General features: G+C 52.7%; 7 protein-coding genes across 7 annotated transcripts, besides 10 other annotated features; all 7 read right to left on the bottom strand.

The window, feature by feature from the left end:
- Positions 1-9737: a sequence feature (heterozygous, non-Esmeraldo-like haplotype).
- Tc00.1047053507991.10 (hypothetical protein, conserved) lies at positions 152-1477 on the bottom strand (the record flags this gene model as incomplete). The annotated part of the gene is made up of 1 exon (XM_809404.1): positions 152-1477. One exon carries the CDS (start codon positions 1475-1477, stop codon positions 152-154), a length of 1326 nt encoding a protein of 441 aa, XP_814497.1.
- Positions 1616-1652: a sequence feature (A-rich).
- Positions 1820-1859: a sequence feature (CT-rich).
- On the bottom strand, positions 2256-3590 carry Tc00.1047053507991.20 (protein kinase, putative; the record flags this gene model as incomplete). Its single annotated transcript, XM_809405.1, has 1 exon — positions 2256-3590. The coding sequence occupies one exon, from the start codon at positions 3588-3590 to the stop codon at positions 2256-2258; it is 1335 nt and encodes a 444-aa protein (XP_814498.1).
- On the bottom strand, positions 3898-5163 carry Tc00.1047053507991.30 (hypothetical protein, conserved; the record flags this gene model as incomplete). The annotated part of the gene is made up of 1 exon (XM_809406.1): positions 3898-5163. The coding sequence occupies one exon, from the start codon at positions 5161-5163 to the stop codon at positions 3898-3900; it is 1266 nt and encodes a 421-aa protein (XP_814499.1).
- Positions 6264-6285: a microsatellite.
- Tc00.1047053507991.40 (uncharacterized protein) lies at positions 6415-7119 on the bottom strand (the record flags this gene model as incomplete). The annotated part of the gene is made up of 1 exon (XM_809407.1): positions 6415-7119. One exon carries the CDS (start codon positions 7117-7119, stop codon positions 6415-6417), a length of 705 nt encoding a protein of 234 aa, XP_814500.1.
- Positions 7255-7290: a microsatellite.
- Positions 7453-7481: a sequence feature (AT_rich).
- On the bottom strand, positions 7682-12625 carry Tc00.1047053507991.50 (kinesin, putative; the record flags this gene model as incomplete). Its single annotated transcript, XM_809408.1, has 1 exon — positions 7682-12625. One exon carries the CDS (start codon positions 12623-12625, stop codon positions 7682-7684), a length of 4944 nt encoding a protein of 1647 aa, XP_814501.1.
- Positions 9738-9749: a sequence feature (areas merged during assembly that could not be assigned to a particular haplotype. This can correspond to areas where the two haplotypes were merged or to regions with more than two copies in the genome that were merged during assembly.).
- Positions 9750-10790: a sequence feature (haploid, Esmeraldo-like haplotype).
- Positions 10791-17266: part of a sequence feature (heterozygous, non-Esmeraldo-like haplotype) that runs on past the window's edge.
- Tc00.1047053507991.60 (mismatch repair protein MLH1, putative) lies at positions 13147-15723 on the bottom strand (the record flags this gene model as incomplete). Its single annotated transcript, XM_809409.1, has 1 exon — positions 13147-15723. One exon carries the CDS (start codon positions 15721-15723, stop codon positions 13147-13149), a length of 2577 nt encoding a protein of 858 aa, XP_814502.1.
- Positions 14141-14182: a repeat region.
- On the bottom strand, positions 16132-16980 carry Tc00.1047053507991.70 (hypothetical protein, conserved; the record flags this gene model as incomplete). Its single annotated transcript, XM_809410.1, has 1 exon — positions 16132-16980. One exon carries the CDS (start codon positions 16978-16980, stop codon positions 16132-16134), a length of 849 nt encoding a protein of 282 aa, XP_814503.1.

A 17266-nucleotide genomic window follows, 5' to 3' on the forward strand; every position in this document is an offset into this window, starting at 1 on the left:
GTGAAAGAGTTCTTTTGCGCGGCAAAACTCAGAGTCACAAAAGAAAGTCACGCACGCCCTCCTTGACGCATCTGTTTGCGTGTGCAAAGAGACAGTAAGAAGGCGAAAGAAAAACAGCGGAAGATGTAATGTGTCGTGTGCATATACCCTTTTACACGGACATTTCCTCCGCCATGTGCAAACGCGAATGGGAGGAGCGGAATCGGCTCATGAACTTCTTCTTGAATGCCACATCGTTTGGATGCAGGAGCACCGCGTCAAGGGCCTCCCTGTTGTGCAGCAGGTACCGCATCTCCTCCACCCCGCCCACGGAGTCACCGTGGATAAAGAGCAGCGGAAAAGCCACGCGATTGTCACATCGGCGGAACACGGCACTGCGAAGGAGAGTGTACCACGCCGCCTCATCATCCAAAGCCAACAACTTCACGGGGGTCCCGCTTTCTTCTGCGGGCGCTGCGGTGGCAGAAGCCGTGGGGCCACTCTTCGCCTCCGCCTCCAGACTTTTTTTTGCATCTCTTGCCTCCTCGTCTGGATTGGCTTTCGGCTGCAGGAGCGCAACGCCCTTCACCTCCCCTCTCCTCACCGCATCCTGAAAAAGTTCTTTAAGACGCGAAAAGGACAACACATGGGGCACCACGCGACGGTGGTAAAATGCCTTCAGCCACTTCTCCTCAATGAAGGCACGCTGCCTTGCAAACTCCCCGTTCTTTTGCACCCCATTGCTGTTGGGGCCGTCCCTCGCGTCGTTGTTTGCTCCGTATACTACCACCACAAGGTGTGGCCTTAAGATGTGTTCACAGAGCCATCGGTGCACACGCTCGGCGACAATGGCGTCGCGCTCGGTGGCCGCAAACTCGACCTCTGTTATGGCCCCCGACGCCTGCACAAGGTGGGAAGCCAAAAAAGACTCCGACTGCCGTTCATTGATGGCGCGAACAACACGCCTTATTCTTTCCTTTAACTCCGCCATGTGTGGTGTGTTCCCCGACGCCACGCACACACCGCACACCTTTCTGAACGCGGTTAAACGAGCGACATCAAAACGACCGCTCCACGCAACGGAGAGCCGCACCGCTGCAACAGGAAGATCAAGTGCCCTCGCGAGCACCGCGCGGTACTGGTCGCGCAGCCGGTACTCGTAGTGAGCAAAGCCGACCAGAAAGTCGGGACTCACGTTTCCGTCTCTTGGCATCGGCGGCAAAGGCGACTCGAATACCGCCCGAATGCGCTGCAGACGCTCTTCGTAGAGTGTGTCGAGGGGCGTGCGTCCCGTCCTTGTGTCCACCTGCTCGTAGGACCAGCCACCCGTAGTCGCCGTCGTCGATGTCGATTTGAACCGCTGTGGGCAGAAGAGTGTGAGGCGGCAGAGCTGCACCGCCACCCCCCGCCCGAGCAGTGAAATTGGCGATGGCGAATTAAATGACGCCGTCGTCGCTCCTCCTCCTGCTGCTGCTCGCAGTGCCGGCCTCCACGCCATTCCTCCTCTTCACCGCCACCAACACACCGCCCAGCGGCACTTATCCCCTCAGAAAATAACAACAGCCGAATGGCGCGAGAGTCCAAATTCCTGTCTGCCTGTCCTATCCGTATCGCCTGATGACGCAGTTGCTCCATCAGAAAAAAAAAAAAAAGAAGTGAAAAAACAAAAAGAATGATTATGGAAATAACAACAGGCAGAGACACTTTATTTTTGAACCCTCCCCCCCAACTAACGCACCACAGAACACAAAAGAGAATGAAGAAGCAGAAAAAAAAAATATATTATACATGTGACATATATGTAAGTGGTAATAAAAAACGGGTGTGGAGTGGAGACAAATTTTCCTCTCTCTATCCCTCTCTCTTTTTCTTTCTCTATCGAGAATTCCACCGCGGCCACCACCCCACCAACTCCAACTGCACTTTATATGTTTCCTTCATCTTCAATTATGTTTGTCCGTTCCTGCTGTTGTTGTTTGTTTGTTTATTTTCTTCTCGTCCTCCCTTCTCTTTCCAGTTGCTTCACCGCCGCCGCCTCTGCTGAACAGCAGGTAAGTGTACGTGAGGCCAGCGTATGGAGTAGCGCAGCACTGGCGGAAGAAAACAGGCCGGGAATATAACGACTCTGCAGGAAAAGATGAGCGAGAGCGAGACTGACAGAGAGATAGAGAGAAAGCTACAGAAGAAAAACCAACCGAAGAAACGCCAGAGGCAGCAAACCTTCAAAACAACGAAGTCGCCACGGATCGCCAGCAACAAACCACACGTGGTGCGTCCTACTCCATCTCCCCAAGAATCCATGGATGCTGCATAAGTTCCTCCACCGTTGGACGTTGCCCCGGGTCACGCACAAAGCACTTACGCATAAAATCCAAGCACCCTGGCGTTGCCTCCGCCTCCGGGATCTCTGTCGGTCCGCCCTCCGCTTGCGCAATCAACATGATCGCCGCTGGTGCATTCACCTGAACTGGCCACGGTGGCTTCCCCGTCAGCATCTCGGCAACGGTACAGCCAACGGACCACACATCAGCCTTATAACTGTATCCAGTACCGCTGCCAGTCACGTCTACCACCTCCGGTGCCATCCAGTACGGGGTGCCAATGACTGTCCGACTCTGCGCCACGGCATCTGAGAGTCGTCTAGCAGCACCAAAGTCCACGAGTTTGATTTGAGACTCCTTCTTGGGATCGCTTGAGGTGTCGACAAGGATGTTGTCGCCCTTGATGTCGCGGTGGAGAATGCGCTGCGTGTGCAAGTAGAGCAGGCCGGAGAGTAGCTGTCGGGTCCAGCTCCGCACCACGGCATGAGGCAGCGGCTTGAATTTCTTCACTAAAGAGGATAATGAACCGCCGCCGATGTACTCCATGAACATACAAACGACGTTGTTCGGGGAATCGTAAAACACACCCCTAAAGGTGCAGAGATTCTTGTGATGCAGACGCCGCATCATGTTAATCTCCCGCGAAAGAGAAACAAGCTCATTGACGCTGAACACACCCGTTTTTCCCCCGATTTCAACACACTTTACAGCGTAAAAGGAGCCATCGTCAAGCAAACCCAAATAGACAGAACCATACGTCCCACGGCCAATCAAAAGTCCACGACGCCACGATCCGAGCTCCTCTGCATCACTCGTTTGCAGCATCTCCGGGGTGATGCCTTCCGGGCCCAGTGTGGACCATGAAATATACTTTTCCTCTTCCTCTGGAGTCGCGCGGATTGTGCCATCGTCGTCCAGGCTCTCGTGCGTGCCCTCTTCTTTCTTCATCAATGTGGGCTGTGTTGAAACTAACTGATGCTGTGTCGATGCAGTGGAGAGTAATGCGTCGGTTCTGTGATCAACATCCGAACTATTGTGTTTGCCGCCGCTGCCCCTGTCGTTGCTAGTATCTCCTGGCCGCAATGTCGCAGTGGCTTGTGGACCACTGTTTACTGGTGCCATGCCACCGATAACGTGAGGCGTCGCTTTTTTTCGCCCGGCAGACGATGTTTTCTTCGTACCACACCTGGAGCAGAACTTGGCTGTTACTTTGCTGAAAGGTGCACCGCAATGCCCGCACACCATCGCCCCTGCCGGCCGCCCGCCGCCTCCAGCAATGTTCTCCGACATGAAGAAAAACGGAAAAAGGAGCAGCGAGATACGCCAATAAAAATAAAAATAAAAGACGTCGGGTACCAACGCCGGCCTAAAAAATGACGCTCGGCAGGCGCGTAAGAAAAAACTACGGGTGGACACTCACATAAACACACGGAGAGTAAAAACAAAAAAGAAGAAAAGAAGAGAAGAAGTAGGATGCGCTGAACCAGTTGACCCCTGCACAGAGGAAAGAAAGGCGACTGAAATATCACAAGAAATATATATATATATGTGTGTGTATAATCTCAAAGAATCATGCACCATGAAGATGTCTCCTCTTCTACTCCACCCCGCCTCCCCCATCCCGTTGAGTTGGCGCCGCTCCCTGAAGCTCTTCCTCCCTGTGCCGCTCAAGAAGACATGCGGCACGTCGCCACTGCGCTGCCTCAAGTTTGCCCGCAGACTCCTCCTTGGCGTATCGACGAGCCATTCTCTGCTGCACTCCCCTCGCCCACGACAATTCTTCCGCCGACGGGGCAAAAGCCGCGTGGCATGAAGCAAGTTGCGCAGGGTTTATGACTAACTTGCCTTCAAAGCCAAGCGAACGAGAGAGGTGCAAATCACGAGAAAATCCAGCTGTGTCTGAGGCGTCCTCAAATGCGTCATCCAAAATGTTCATGTTGAAGGCTCGGGCCGCGAGTAAAACTTGGAGACTACTGTTCAGCAACGGAAGCGATCCAAGAAGGGCCGCGGGCGTGGCATTCTCACTATTGTTGTCGCCTCTATATGTATCACCGTACGTGATTCCTCCAATTGGCAAATGAAGATCTTCTGCGAGCCGCCTTGAGCCCATGACAGCGTACCGGTAGTGCCCCTGACGGCAGATTTCAGATGCCTGTACAACAGAGAGCGGTGTGTCAAAGAAGGCCCAGAGATGGTGACTAGGATGAATGTACTCCTCAACGAGCGAATATGTATTCACCGTCACCGCCGGCAACAAAACACCTTCAATGCGTTCACCTAGCACGGCGGCAAGCTCCATGTCCAGGAACCCGTTTGCAGAATCAAATTCAGGGGAGTTAACACGAATCAGGTAGCGCCCTCGATCGTCGTCATGTGAGCACTGTCCTCCACTCATATCTTCACCCCGTTTTTCGCCCTTTTCCTCCGCCTGCAAAAAGCGCAAAATGTTGTCACGCGCCTCCCCTCTACTTCCCCTGCAGCACGTTAAGTCAAACATCACAGCATCTGCAGTGACACCACCACGTCGTTCCCTTCGAAGCGCCTCCACAATGCATTCTGCAGGGACCAAAAGTACACTCCGTGGGCAGGCATTTGGGTTTGCGCATATACGGCGATTGCTGAGAGTGATGCCCTCTTCACCCTCCTCTGACACAGCGGTATACCGTTCGTCATCCCTGCGATCACGCCAGAGCGCATACTCCTCGTACATCTGCCTAAAACCCCTCCACACCCCATTGCCAGCCGCACTCAAACGCGGAGTGAAGCACCGCATAACGGGATGCCTATTGGATGTGCTAGTGATATGGTCAGAGAAAGAAAGATGCAAAAAAGAAGCGAAAAAAAAAATGATTATTATTCCCATTTCCAAACCCTAGGAGTAAGGAAAAAAATACTAATAACAAAGTAAAAAGCAAAATAAGCCTTCCAACAAAGGCGTCGTAAGATAAACACCGATATAAAATTCAGCGAATTGTCAGCGGCGCAGTGTCGTGTGGATACAGCACAGTGTTGAGGTAACGCCACTCCCCATTGCAGGCCACTTTCCGAATGCATGAAAACGTTATGCTCCACACCGCAGCCAGATCCAATAGGACCTAATTGGCGGGGGGGGCTGCGGGCGAATGGCAGGGGAAATGCGTCGACCATCGACTTCGTAAACCCCAGAAGCGGGCACGGCAACCCTCGCCAGCATCTCTTTCCGCTCGAGCTCCTCGGTCCGCCCTGCCCACGCAGGAAAGGACAAGCACCGGGGCATGTGAGCGGTGCGGCTGGGGTTGCACCGCAGGCCCCGAGGAGGACAGCAGCGACGTGGATGACAACGTGAGGGCAACTCTTGCCGCTGAACGGTCCTGCAGGAGGCGTCGCGGAGACTCGCAGGCTGCAAATCCGGACGAACAGCTGGTGGAATCCTCCACAGGAGCACGAAGCAACGACATGAATAGCTGCAGTCATTTCTCTCCCGCGGTCTCCTATGCACTCTTCGAACCCTGTTCCTCGCGCTGCTCTCATTTTTGATCAATTCGGTGTTAGTGTGTCCGATTCTGTCATGTTAAGCCGTCACCCCCGCCAACTAAACAGCCAACGTCAGAAGACGAAGTATCTGCCTGGCGTCCGTGTGGTGTGGTGTGCGCCACATACGAGGGTTGATCTGCCCCACTGCAGGAGAGAAGTATTAGCGGCAACAATTAAGAAAAAAAGGGGAAAAAGAAAGAAAATATATGTTCGTCACATTCCTCGCTTTTATTATTGTTGACATGATTGACATTCGAATTTCGCTCTTCTTTTTTTGAAAAGGGAAAAACAAAAGAAAAATGCAGCAGGAGCATACTTCTCAACCTGGGTGTAGAGATTCAATGGACAAAAAAAGTGCCACACGGTCCTACCCATACTCCTCTTTTTAATGTCATGCAATAACGCTACTGAACCGTAGTTGATATAATTTCGATAAGAACAACGTGCACCGTTTTTGTTTTTGTTTTTGTTTCTTTGTGTGCTTATATACACGTGGGAGTAAACGAGAAGAAAAGAAAAAAAAAAAGAAGTTATTTGAGCTATTTGTTTGCTCCCCCCTTCTCCTTCTTCTTTTATCCCGCGGGCGGTGTTGCTGGCGTCGTTAGTACACACCCTGCACCATCTTCTCAAACCAGTGTACTTTTTCATCCTCCGCTGGGTCGCCAACAACGGATTGGATGGCCGCCTTCCACTCGCCCAATTCGTGTGCGTGCATGACGGAAAACGTAAATGTCCGCTCCTTCTTGACGCTGCCGCCCCCCTCCGCCTGCCGATCGCTCGCCACGTGAATGCCGAAGCTGGACGGCAGCTTGGCTTCGTTCCCGGGGTCAACAAGCTTAGCGCTAGTAAGATCAATCACACCCTGCGGTTTTCCCTCCTTCATGCTCTCCTGGGAGTCAAAGTAGTACAGCCTACAGTTTTTGATTACACAGTACCGCTTCTGGTTGCTGTAGGGCCAGCTGGGCTGCTGCTTAAACAGGAAGCCCTCCTTGTACACCTTGGCAGGATTCACTCTCGCCCTTGTTTCGCTAGTGAAGGGCAATTGTTGCTGCTGCGGGTCCAAATATTGCGCGCCCCTCTGCGCCGCGGTGTTGTTGAGTGGTGACCCCATCAGAGGACTCGAAACGCCATTTTTATTGAGAGCGACGGGTTTGTTCTTCGGTGACGTTAGCGCCGGCCCTGCAGGTTTTACAGGCGGTGGCCCCTTCACCGCCAACGCTGCGGGGGGCGGCAAGTCATCATCCGAGTCGTCCAGGTTGATGGGGGTCTTCGGTGGAGGAAGTTGGAGGTCTTCGTCAGAGTCCATGTGTCACTTTCCCTTTTTAAAATTTTTCCTTCACTGTCTTTCTCCGCAGGCACGGGGCAGGTCGGGTCTCAACAATCCGTGCAGAGTGGCAGCAAAGCAAGCGAGAAGCACAAGAAGTAAACAAAAAAGCCAAGCACACACACATATACATATACATATATATATATATATGTATTCTTTTCCCCCTCCCTCTTTCGCTCTTCCTTCCCCCTCTCTCTTCCCGGCATGTCTGTATGGCTGGTGTGTGCATCATATACGCCCCAAAGTCATCCGTGCCACTGGAGTGTGCATGCAAACTGGTAGCGGTTGAAAGAAAAAAAGAAGGAAGCGCAGTAAATAATTATTATTTTTTTTTTTTTTTACGACAGGCAAAAAAAAACCCGCGGACGAAAAAAAAAGAAAAAAATTTGAAAATGATACATCGTGCCCAAACGCTGCAGGTAGAGTACTGCACTCGCTCGCACGCAACAGGCACACACACACAAATATAAACCTTGTATTTTTTGTCTTTGCTTTTTTGCGTGTGTGTACTTTGTGTACTGCTTGTGCGCATCATCCCTGTCTATTCCATGCACGCCAGGAAGCATGGCAACTCCTCGAAGACAATGAATGCCTGCCCACCGTCGTCCCTTGGGGTGCCAGACGAGGCCATCATGGAGAGACGGCCAGCGCCCTCTGAGCCGTCCATGCTGTCCTCGTCATCCTCCATGTCATACGCGTCTGCCAAAGCCTGCTGGTGGCTGTGGGTCAACTGCAACGCCTTCCACCGGTGTGCCCAATGCCAAAGAGTCCACGGAACGACGGCCCCACACAATTCACGACATATGCCAGGTGTTGCACGAATCATTCCACGCAGGGCGAGAGCAGCGCTGGTTTGGGGCTGCTGCAAGTCAATCAACTCTCGAGCTTCCTTCAGAACATCCTTAATATATGAACCGCGCATGAATTCACTATCGGAATAACTGTAGAGAAGTTCTGCCTTAATGTCCTCCGCGTCAAAGATCTGCTGCCGCACCCTCGCACGAGTCTTCCTACGAAACGCATACAGTTGCTGCATGCGCCACATCATGGACTCCGTCTCGTCCACACTCTGCGCGGCCCCTGCATTGTTGCTGCCGATATGAGCATGACCATTGCTGCTGCTGCCAACACCACTACCGGAAAATGGGGTCAACGCGCCAAGGCGACCCAACATGGCGCAGGCAGTGGAAAGTGGCATGGCAACACGGCCAAGGGGAGAACGCGGGAAACGCGACAAGGCGTCGCCGTCCGCAGTCATCCTTCTACTATCCTCTTTTTGAAAGTAGAAGCAAATTTGAGTGGCGCTAAAATAACCGAGCGACTGCACCCCAACTCTGCGGAGCACCGGCAAACCCTTTGCATCGCCACCACGCAGCGGACCACCGTTACTGCTAAGCAGAAGATATGGCACGTGTTGATACGTCACCACACTTATGTCACCAATCGATGTATCTGCGTTCATGCTGCTTGACGAGGGGCACCGTGACGCGCTTGGGAAAAACGGCAGCGTCAGTCCTGAAAGAGCGGCCACAATGCATTCAACCGCCTCTGTGCGAGTTTTTCTCGCGACAATCCGTTCTGGGAAATGAAACAGGAAAAACCCGCTCCCCTCTTCGCATGCAGCCATACAACCGGAGGGAAGCAATAACTCCCCGCCACAATCCAAGCGCTTGGAAAGTAAAAAATCACGTGCGGAACTGCTTTCAGCCCCATTAGCCAGGAGTCCGTTGCCGTTGTGTGCACCACCTGTGTCAGTGGCACATGGAGCAATGTAGTGCGTGTGTCCCCTCGATTTTACGTCTTTTTCTCTCTCTTGGTATTGCTGCGCGCCAGTGTTGGTGACAGGGTGTACACCTTGCAGCTCCAGTGCAATCAGTGGGAGAGCGGCCTCCGTAGCGACGGACCCGTCGTCCCACGGCGATGTGTGAACAATACCCTCCGCCTCGATGACATGCAATTTGATACGCAGTTGGGGTTCACTCAGCGGGATGGAAATGACTCTTCGATCCCGCACTTTATCACTTCCACTGTACGTTCGCTGGAAGAGCTCCAAACTGTAGGACGAGGTGTCTTTGGGCGGGTGAACGAGGCGTAAACAGCCCCAGTGCACCTTGTAATTCGTCTGCTGCATTAATCCCGTGGCCGGCAATCGCCGCCGCACCAGCTCCTCCACGCCCATGGAGAAAAATGTCGCCTCACAAAAGATGCCCTCCTCAACAAGTTTCCTAACGGCTGCCTCCTGCAATTTTGCCTCATCTCCGTAGCGGCCAATGAGCGTCGGCACAGGTCTGACCTCATCACCGTTCGACATAAGAAGTGGGACGTGAGGAAGAGGAGGATCCCTCGCGTCGCTCTCACCAGACCCGTACGGATTGCTTGCAGACTGCTTCTTTAACGTTTCCAAGGTGTCCAACAAAATCTTGACGTTTCTGGCGACCGAAGACGTGGGAAACACAACGTCCCTCGCAGCGTCTGGCGTCATGCCGTTTGCTTCGAGAACCCAACGAAGGGACTGGGGACGCAACAAAATGCCTTCCATCATTTCCATGTCGATGCTGACGGCCAACAGCAATTCCTGTCGCATAACACGGGCCCATATTCCCTCCCATATCCTGTCGCCACGCACAAAACAAGTGGATTCCCTTCGTAAAAGTGACATCTCCCTCGAAAGAAGAAGCTGCTGGTGGTAGATCTCCCCAAGCTCCTCATCCACGATGCTGTCGACAGGCAGCCTGGCACCGTTGTCACCTCCCCCCGCCGCAACCTGTTGAAACTCTCGCAATTGCTGATCCAGGCAACGTTCCAGGTCTGTTTGCAGGGCAAGACGCTGGCGAATGGCCCGCATACCCTCCATGAGCAACAACTTCTCCCTCGCATAGTTGTTGATCTCTGTTGAAAGCTCCTTTAGGCGTTGCTGGATGGCCATAACGTGGTCGTCACGCAGCACCGGTTTACTGTTTTCCTCCGCAAGCCGTGCATTGGCGGACCGCAGCTTCTCAATGGAAAACTTCAAATTCTCCATATCCTGCTTCCTACTGCGTTTCACATTCTCAACGTAGAAAGCCCACTCCCTCTCAATTTCGGCAACAGATTCCTGAAGCCGTTTTTCCTCCAACGCCTTGTAGCGATGCATGTGTCTCTTGACAAGAGTTCCGATGACGTAATCGCGTTTTTTGTTTTGTGCCAATTCCTGAAGTGTGAAAGAATTTTCGCCAGGGCTTTCTGCAAATGTCAGTGAACCGTCCGGAGTTTCACGACTGAGATGCGCAAGCCGCACCTCGGCACACAGTTGGGCGTACTCCACTTCAGTCCGGTGGTATGTCTCCATGAGCTCCTCCGCATGAGGGTCCGTCATGTCGTCGAACAATGCCACAACTTCTGTAGCTGCATTTAATAAACTGTGACTTTGTACATTTGTGTAACGTGCTTGCTCGGCAAACTTGAGGCTACTTATCGTTTCCTCTGCAGAGCACGGCGCTACATGCACGAGGACCAACACACGTCCTAATTCTAAACATGGCCGCAGTAAACGGGTGAGCTTTGAATCCCGATACGGAATGTGACTTGATCGCTGATACAACGCCAAGAGGACGGCCGAGAAGGCGGAAAGGGATTTGTTGATGTATTTTGCCTCGCGGAGCGCGACTCCCTCCACCTTTGTTTCCTTCACACGCTCGGACCCTGCGAGGTCGACCATCGCCACGTATGAGTAGATGCTCTGCGTCACCGCGTTACTGCCCGCGTTCTGTGAGTCCGCCAGGTCAAACTGCAGTTGCAGAATAAATACGGCATGGGAACGGGAGCTCCTGTCGTTGCGCTGATGGCCCTTCATCACCCGATTTCGTGTCGCCAACTTGTAGCAGCGACGGAAGTCCTCCACAGACGACACTCGCACACCACCGCCACGAAACGAAGTGCTGCCAGTGCCACCTCCACTCGCCCTTTTCCCACCACAACTGCTACTCACTGCTAAGGAATTAGGGATGTTCAACCTCTGGCAGAACGCATCAAGACCGCCAATGTCACTGATATTTGGGATCGCCCGTTTAGCGGGATCCAACAAATCATAGAACTCATCCATGTACAACTCAACCCCGTAAAGTGTAAGCTCTTTCAGCGTCAAGGAGACATTATGGCGCTGCTTCTGCGTTTCTTGACTTTTTTCCTTTCCGTTACCAGACCGGTTACCGGGTGTTGCCTTGACTGAAGGTTCATTCTGGCCAAGCACCACTCGTTCCCCGCGGCGTTCCAGCAAAATGAGTACGATGCGTGGCAACAAGCCCATTGTTTCATTCCCTTCATCTGGCACGGTCATCGATTCCGTCAGACCACTACTAATACCAGTCAAACTCATCTCGTTCCTGGTACCTCCAAAGGCATCCATGTAAGTTGAAAATCCCAAATCAAACTGGGACAGACCCGAAGACAATGAACTTCCCTCCATGTCGTTAGCATCTGCCCCGCGTCTTGGGCTGATAAAATTTCTCTGCTGCTGCTGTTGGCGGTGCGGCTGCTGTTGCTCTTCCTCTATTTTGACCGCCGGTGTTAAGGTTTCCCTCACCGGTATTGCTGTTGACGCTGTCGTGGACACCAGCGCGGCTGTGTCCGACAAAGCAGTGCCCGTTGATGTGAGATTACTTCTTTGGCTGTTCGATAACCGCTCCGCGAGAGGGACGACTTTGCCCCTGTTTTTACTATCAAAAATCGGTCGATTCTCCAACAAGAGTAAACCATCCACTGCCGGCACAACCTTGCCTATCTTCTTCAGCGATTGGCCGGGTGTGGAGCCCATCATGCTGTATGTCTTGCCACTCCCTGTGGGGCCGTAACAAACAATGGCAACGCTTTGCGCCAAAAGTGCCATATCAACAAAATCCAGCACGCTCTCCTCAAAGAGTTCCTCCTGAGTCGCGTCCTCCCCGTGAACAAAGTCAAAGTTAAAGTGTTCCTCTCGCCTAATGACCCCGGAATTATTGAGTGGTGTGACCTCCGGCGTGGCTGACGCAAAAGTTTTATTTCCAATCTTTGTGGCGGAAGCCGTCGTGCCGCGAGAACGCGAGCTCTCACTGTGATGTTTCCGTGGCGTTTTCCTAGCGAATAGCATCTTGGGTGGCAGCGACTCACTCAACCACCCAGAGAGAGAATGTTGACGCGGCGGTGACGACACGAACGGAGACGTTGGCGCACTCCTGGGAGTACCGTTGCTTTTCAGCGGCGATGCGGTGCGGCAACGACTCGGTACCAATTTATTGGAACGCACCACAATTTTCTGGTGGTCAAGACACCACACATGGCGCTGGTTTTTCCCCTCCCCCAGGTATGGGAGTATGGGTCTTGTGCGGATGTGAACTACAGGTAAGACCATGCGGCGCCGTGAGATTGGCAAATGCATCTTGTTTAGGGGAGAAAACACTCCAGAGCGCTCGACAGGGAAATCGGAAAAATCTTCAAGAGGGGTCTCGCCCCCTGTGTCGTCAGCATACATGTAAAACTCAAACACACACACACACACACGCAAAAAAAAAAAGTTTTTGTTTGTTTGTTGCTGTAATCTGTTATTTGTGTTGTTCTCTTCTACCTGGCGCGTGGCGGCCCTTTTCCCCTACTCCACGTCCCTTTGTGTCCCACACTTCTTCACTGCCGCCTTCTCTTCTATACCCCCTCTTTGCGTTCTGCACCCTGCAAACATAAATAAGAAGGAGAAAGGTGCATGAACCCATGCAGTGAGTCGTGACGAAGACCAATACTCCGCCCTGCGGCAAAGAGACAAAAAAAAAACACGAGTACATTTAATGGAAAGGACACGGCTCTGCTCTTTTTCTCACAGCAGCCCAACGCAGCCACAGAATCGCCGCACAAAATGCGTGCGTGTGTGACGGGCAATGAGCAGATACTGTGCAAAAAAAAAAAAAAGGGCGGGGAGGCATTGAGAAAGCATAAATAAAAAAGCCACGGCAAAAGAAGACAGCGCGACTGAGAGCGACTCCACTCCTTCTTTTTGTGTCGCTAACAGCGCTCGAACACCTTGTAGAGCTCCTCCACCGACACGACTGTCTGGATCGTTCCATCAATCAGTGCATCCGCTGGCGGAACAAACAACTTCAAGCTTGTCACACACGGTAAAAGCGCAAAACGAATGGCGTCAGAAAGAGACGGCACACTGCCGCCCTCCGGAGGCTCTACACCCGGCGACGGGGACACACGCGGCTCCACCCATGCGTCGTGCAGGCGCAGGCCGTACAATGTGTCGGCAATGTGACGAGCAATGGCAGTGAAGCAGGCCGCTTCATCCTCCCTGTACGGAACCTCTGCTGCCAGTCGCCAAATAAAAAGCGGCACAACACGCGGTGAAGGCGGCCAAGAGGAATTCAGCCCAAACGGTAGCGCCAAGAGGTAACCGTCATGCGTGATCTCAATGGAAAAGTACTCCAGTAACATGCACCGCCACTGGCGGAGGCATCTATCCATTCGGCGGACGGTGCGTTGTGTGCTCTCGGCCAAAGAAACGTCCGTTTGGGGAGGAACATCGTGCTGGAGGGCAAACCACAAAAGGTCAGTCACCCTCACAGGCACCTGCAGCAGCATTTGAGGCGGTGCTGGTAGCGACGCTATCGACCACCGCATGAAGATGCGTTGATACACCACAAGCCGAACCAGGCGCAGCGTGTCTACGGCATAGAGTGTTGTTCCAGATTGCGCCAAAAACATGTGGCCGTTTATCACGCCCACATACACCAGTTTCTCAAAAAGCGACTGGACAGTGGGAGAAGTGGTCTGACGAATTTGTGAAACAATCGTTGACACACTCGTAAGAAGCAAATCCCCACGTTCATCAGGCACCGGCTCTACCGCGTCTTCGCATGCAGACGATGCGGCTGATGCGTACACAGCCTCCGCACCCTCTTTTTCCTCTTCGGCTGCTTCTGCCGTCGTCACAATGCCAGCCGCCCGCTGGATCTCTTTCCGCTGACGTTTGAATTGCTGCATAACGTAACCCAATTCCTCCTCCTCTTCTTCCCCTTCCTCTCTCTCTTCTTCCTTCAGCCTCTTTTTAGCCTCGCCCTCGTCTCTGTCAGCAGCATCCGTGGAACCGAATTTCATAATTGATGTGATGAGAGATGCAGTAACGTCTTCATTGGATGCCGTGCAGACAATTGACGTTCCCGCAGCATGTTGTTCCTCTTGAATTATTGTTTCTTCCGATTTCACCGCAGTCAAGGGATCTGGGTGGCTGCAGGTCTCGGGCCGCTGCTTTTCGACGGCATTTTCCGATGATACCTCGCCTGCCTCCTCTTTTTTCGAAATCGGCATACGTCGGCAATATGCGTCAAGTGCTCCACGCTGCGGTTCCACGCGCACGACGGTACAAGGCGCTGGTGCTATCCCAGCAACAACGATCGATGACGGTAATGGTGAAGGCTGCGATACATGCGCTCCCCTGTCACCTGCCAATGCAGCCGCCTTGGAGAGAATGTGTCGTGTGTCCAGTTGACGACGGGCAGCAGATTCCATCACGGCAAGACGGACACTTTCCGACAACTGTGCAACAATGATTTCTTCATCAAGCAGGCAGACCTCATGCTTCGTGGGATGAATGTTCACATCTACGCGGTCAGGGGGTATGGTAATAAAAAGCACTGTGAAAGGGCGGTTGCCACCCGTCAGGATGCCGCTGTAAACGGTGTCTATTGCTCTCTTGATGACAGCACTCTCCACCAGCCGGTTGTTAACAAATATGCAAAGGTACGGGTTGCGGTTAAGAAGCGCCATGCCACTGGTGTAACCGGTGATAAGAAAACAGTCCTCTCCTGCTTCCCCTCCTTTCGCCAAAACAGTCTCCGGAGAGCCGCCGCCCGCGCCAGCTTCGACGCATTTCAGCTCATGTAAGTGCGAGGCGATCGCCGGGCCATGAAAAAGACGAATGTTTGCCAGAGAGCTGGAGTCCTTCGGAAAAAAAACCTCCGCCTTCCCCCCGCTTCCCTCTTCCCGGCGACACGAGAACCCGACATGCGGAAAAGCCAAGGCGTATCGTGAGATCAACGCCACAATGCGGCTGTACTCCTCTGAAGGGCGGTTAAGCGCCCGACGACGCACGGCTGAATTGTAAAACATCTTCTCAACGCGGATGCTTGTGCCGGGGTTCCCAGCGCACGGCGTTGGCTCGCCCTGCATCGCCCCGTCCAAGTACTGGCAGCGCCACGCAAGCGTTCCAGATGATGCTTCATCCTTGTCAACTCGACGCATTGTCGTCACTGTCACCCTGGAGACATAAGAGATGGAGCTTAGCGCCTCGCCGCGAAACCCAAAGGACGTGATGCGGCTCAAATCCTCAAAGGACCTCAGTTTACTGGTGGCGTAACGCTCACACAACAACGGCAGGTCATCGCGATGAATGCCGTGGCCATCGTCTGTCACCTGCAACAGCCCCAGCCCACCATCACGCACAAGAACCTGGATGAACGTGCTTCCGGCGTCTAAAGCGTTTTCCAGCAGTTCCTTCAGCGCCGCACTCGGCCTCTGCACCACCTCTCCAGCAGCAATACGGTTGACAACGTTATCAGAAAGACGCTTAATGCGTCTCATTCAAAAAATTTCGCCCACCACCACGCCCCTTCATTTTCCACGGCAGTGCATGTTGCCAATGAAAAGAGAAGAAAAAAAGGAAAGCCACGGGGAAAGGCCGAGAAATGCACAACATCCTCATCGCATGGAATACATCGACAACTCAGCCAATTCCAAAAGAGTCACCCACTGCTGAATTGGAGTGGAGAAACATGTTAGCATAAAAAATAAATAACGCAAATCCAAAGTCATAAATTCACAAGCAGGAAAACCAACCAAACATATAGACACACACACACACACAAAAAAAAAAAAAGCCCGCCCGCCACAAATAATCATTTCTCTCGGCCGCTGCACTTCGCATTGCTGACGCTCCAACTGGTCAGTCCCTGATTGATCCTATTCAAGGTCACCCAAACACACTCTCAACTACTTTCGCCTCGTGCGAACACGGTAAGTTAAAAACTCATGCAAGTCAACTACACCGTTGCCATCCGTGTCAATGCATCGGAATAATCGCCTCCCAGAGTCAATATTATTCACATCCCCTAATCTCACAGCAAGTCGCGCAAACTCATCGATGCTCAGCAGGCCATTCTGGTCAGTGTCGTACAAGCGGAACTGCATCATGATGGTGTTGTACTCTGATTGCGAAAGCCCATAAAGAGCGTTGGGATCCGGCCGGTTATGCGACAACCAAGTAAGAAATTCATTAAGGGAAAGCGTGCCGCTGCCATCTGTATCCATTAGGAAAAACATGCGATCAATGTCATGGTCGGTGCGGGCAAAGTTGAGCCACCGTGCGAGACGCCCAACCTCAGCACGGTCCAGTCCACCGCTTTCGTCGTTGTCAAAAAAGACAAACAACGCCATAATCTGGTCATACTCTTCACGCGACAGGCCAAACTGATGCCAAGGCTCCTGGCTAGTCGGCTCCACAAAGGCATACTTTGGGCCTGGTGCCAAGGCCGAGGGCACCGAAGCCATTTTTGTGTCCGTGCGGCATGTGTGAGAGTTGCCCTGTTCACGCGTCCCGGTCCAACTGCACGAGGCACACTTGACAGGCACTGCCAGCGCAAGGTTCACAAGGGTGCGGTTCGGCCTTTTGCTGTTGGCCACAGACTGACGACAAATGGGACACGTATTCATGCCCCTGACGCACACTGCGCAAAAAATATGCCCACATGGAACCAGCTCTACCGGATCCTTCCAAGAGTCTAGGCAAAGGGCACAGCGCAGCTCCTCATTGCACTCCGTGGCCAGGATCAAAGGAGGCATAAGCGAATTCACAGACGGCAACCGTCCTCTTTGGGAAAGAAGAAATATCACCCAATCTACAACCTTATGAAAGAGAAAGAGAGAGGAACAAAACAAGGGGAAAACATCCTGGGCTCCAGGTAATACTTCAGAATTCTGCACACCCAGCTCTTTCTTCCTCTCTCTTCTCACAAAATTCACCTTTTTGTGTGTGTGTGTGTGTTGAAAACCCCCAAGTAACGGAAGGTGTTTGTGTCAGAAACTGAAAAAAAGGGATCTGAACAGATTCACGCCGTGCCGAAAAAAA

The sequence above is a fragment of the Trypanosoma cruzi genome, genomic scaffold (assembly GCF_000209065.1).
Source record: "Trypanosoma cruzi strain CL Brener 1047053516593 genomic scaffold, whole genome shotgun sequence".
Lineage (NCBI taxonomy): Eukaryota > Euglenozoa > Kinetoplastea > Trypanosomatida > Trypanosomatidae > Trypanosoma > Trypanosoma cruzi.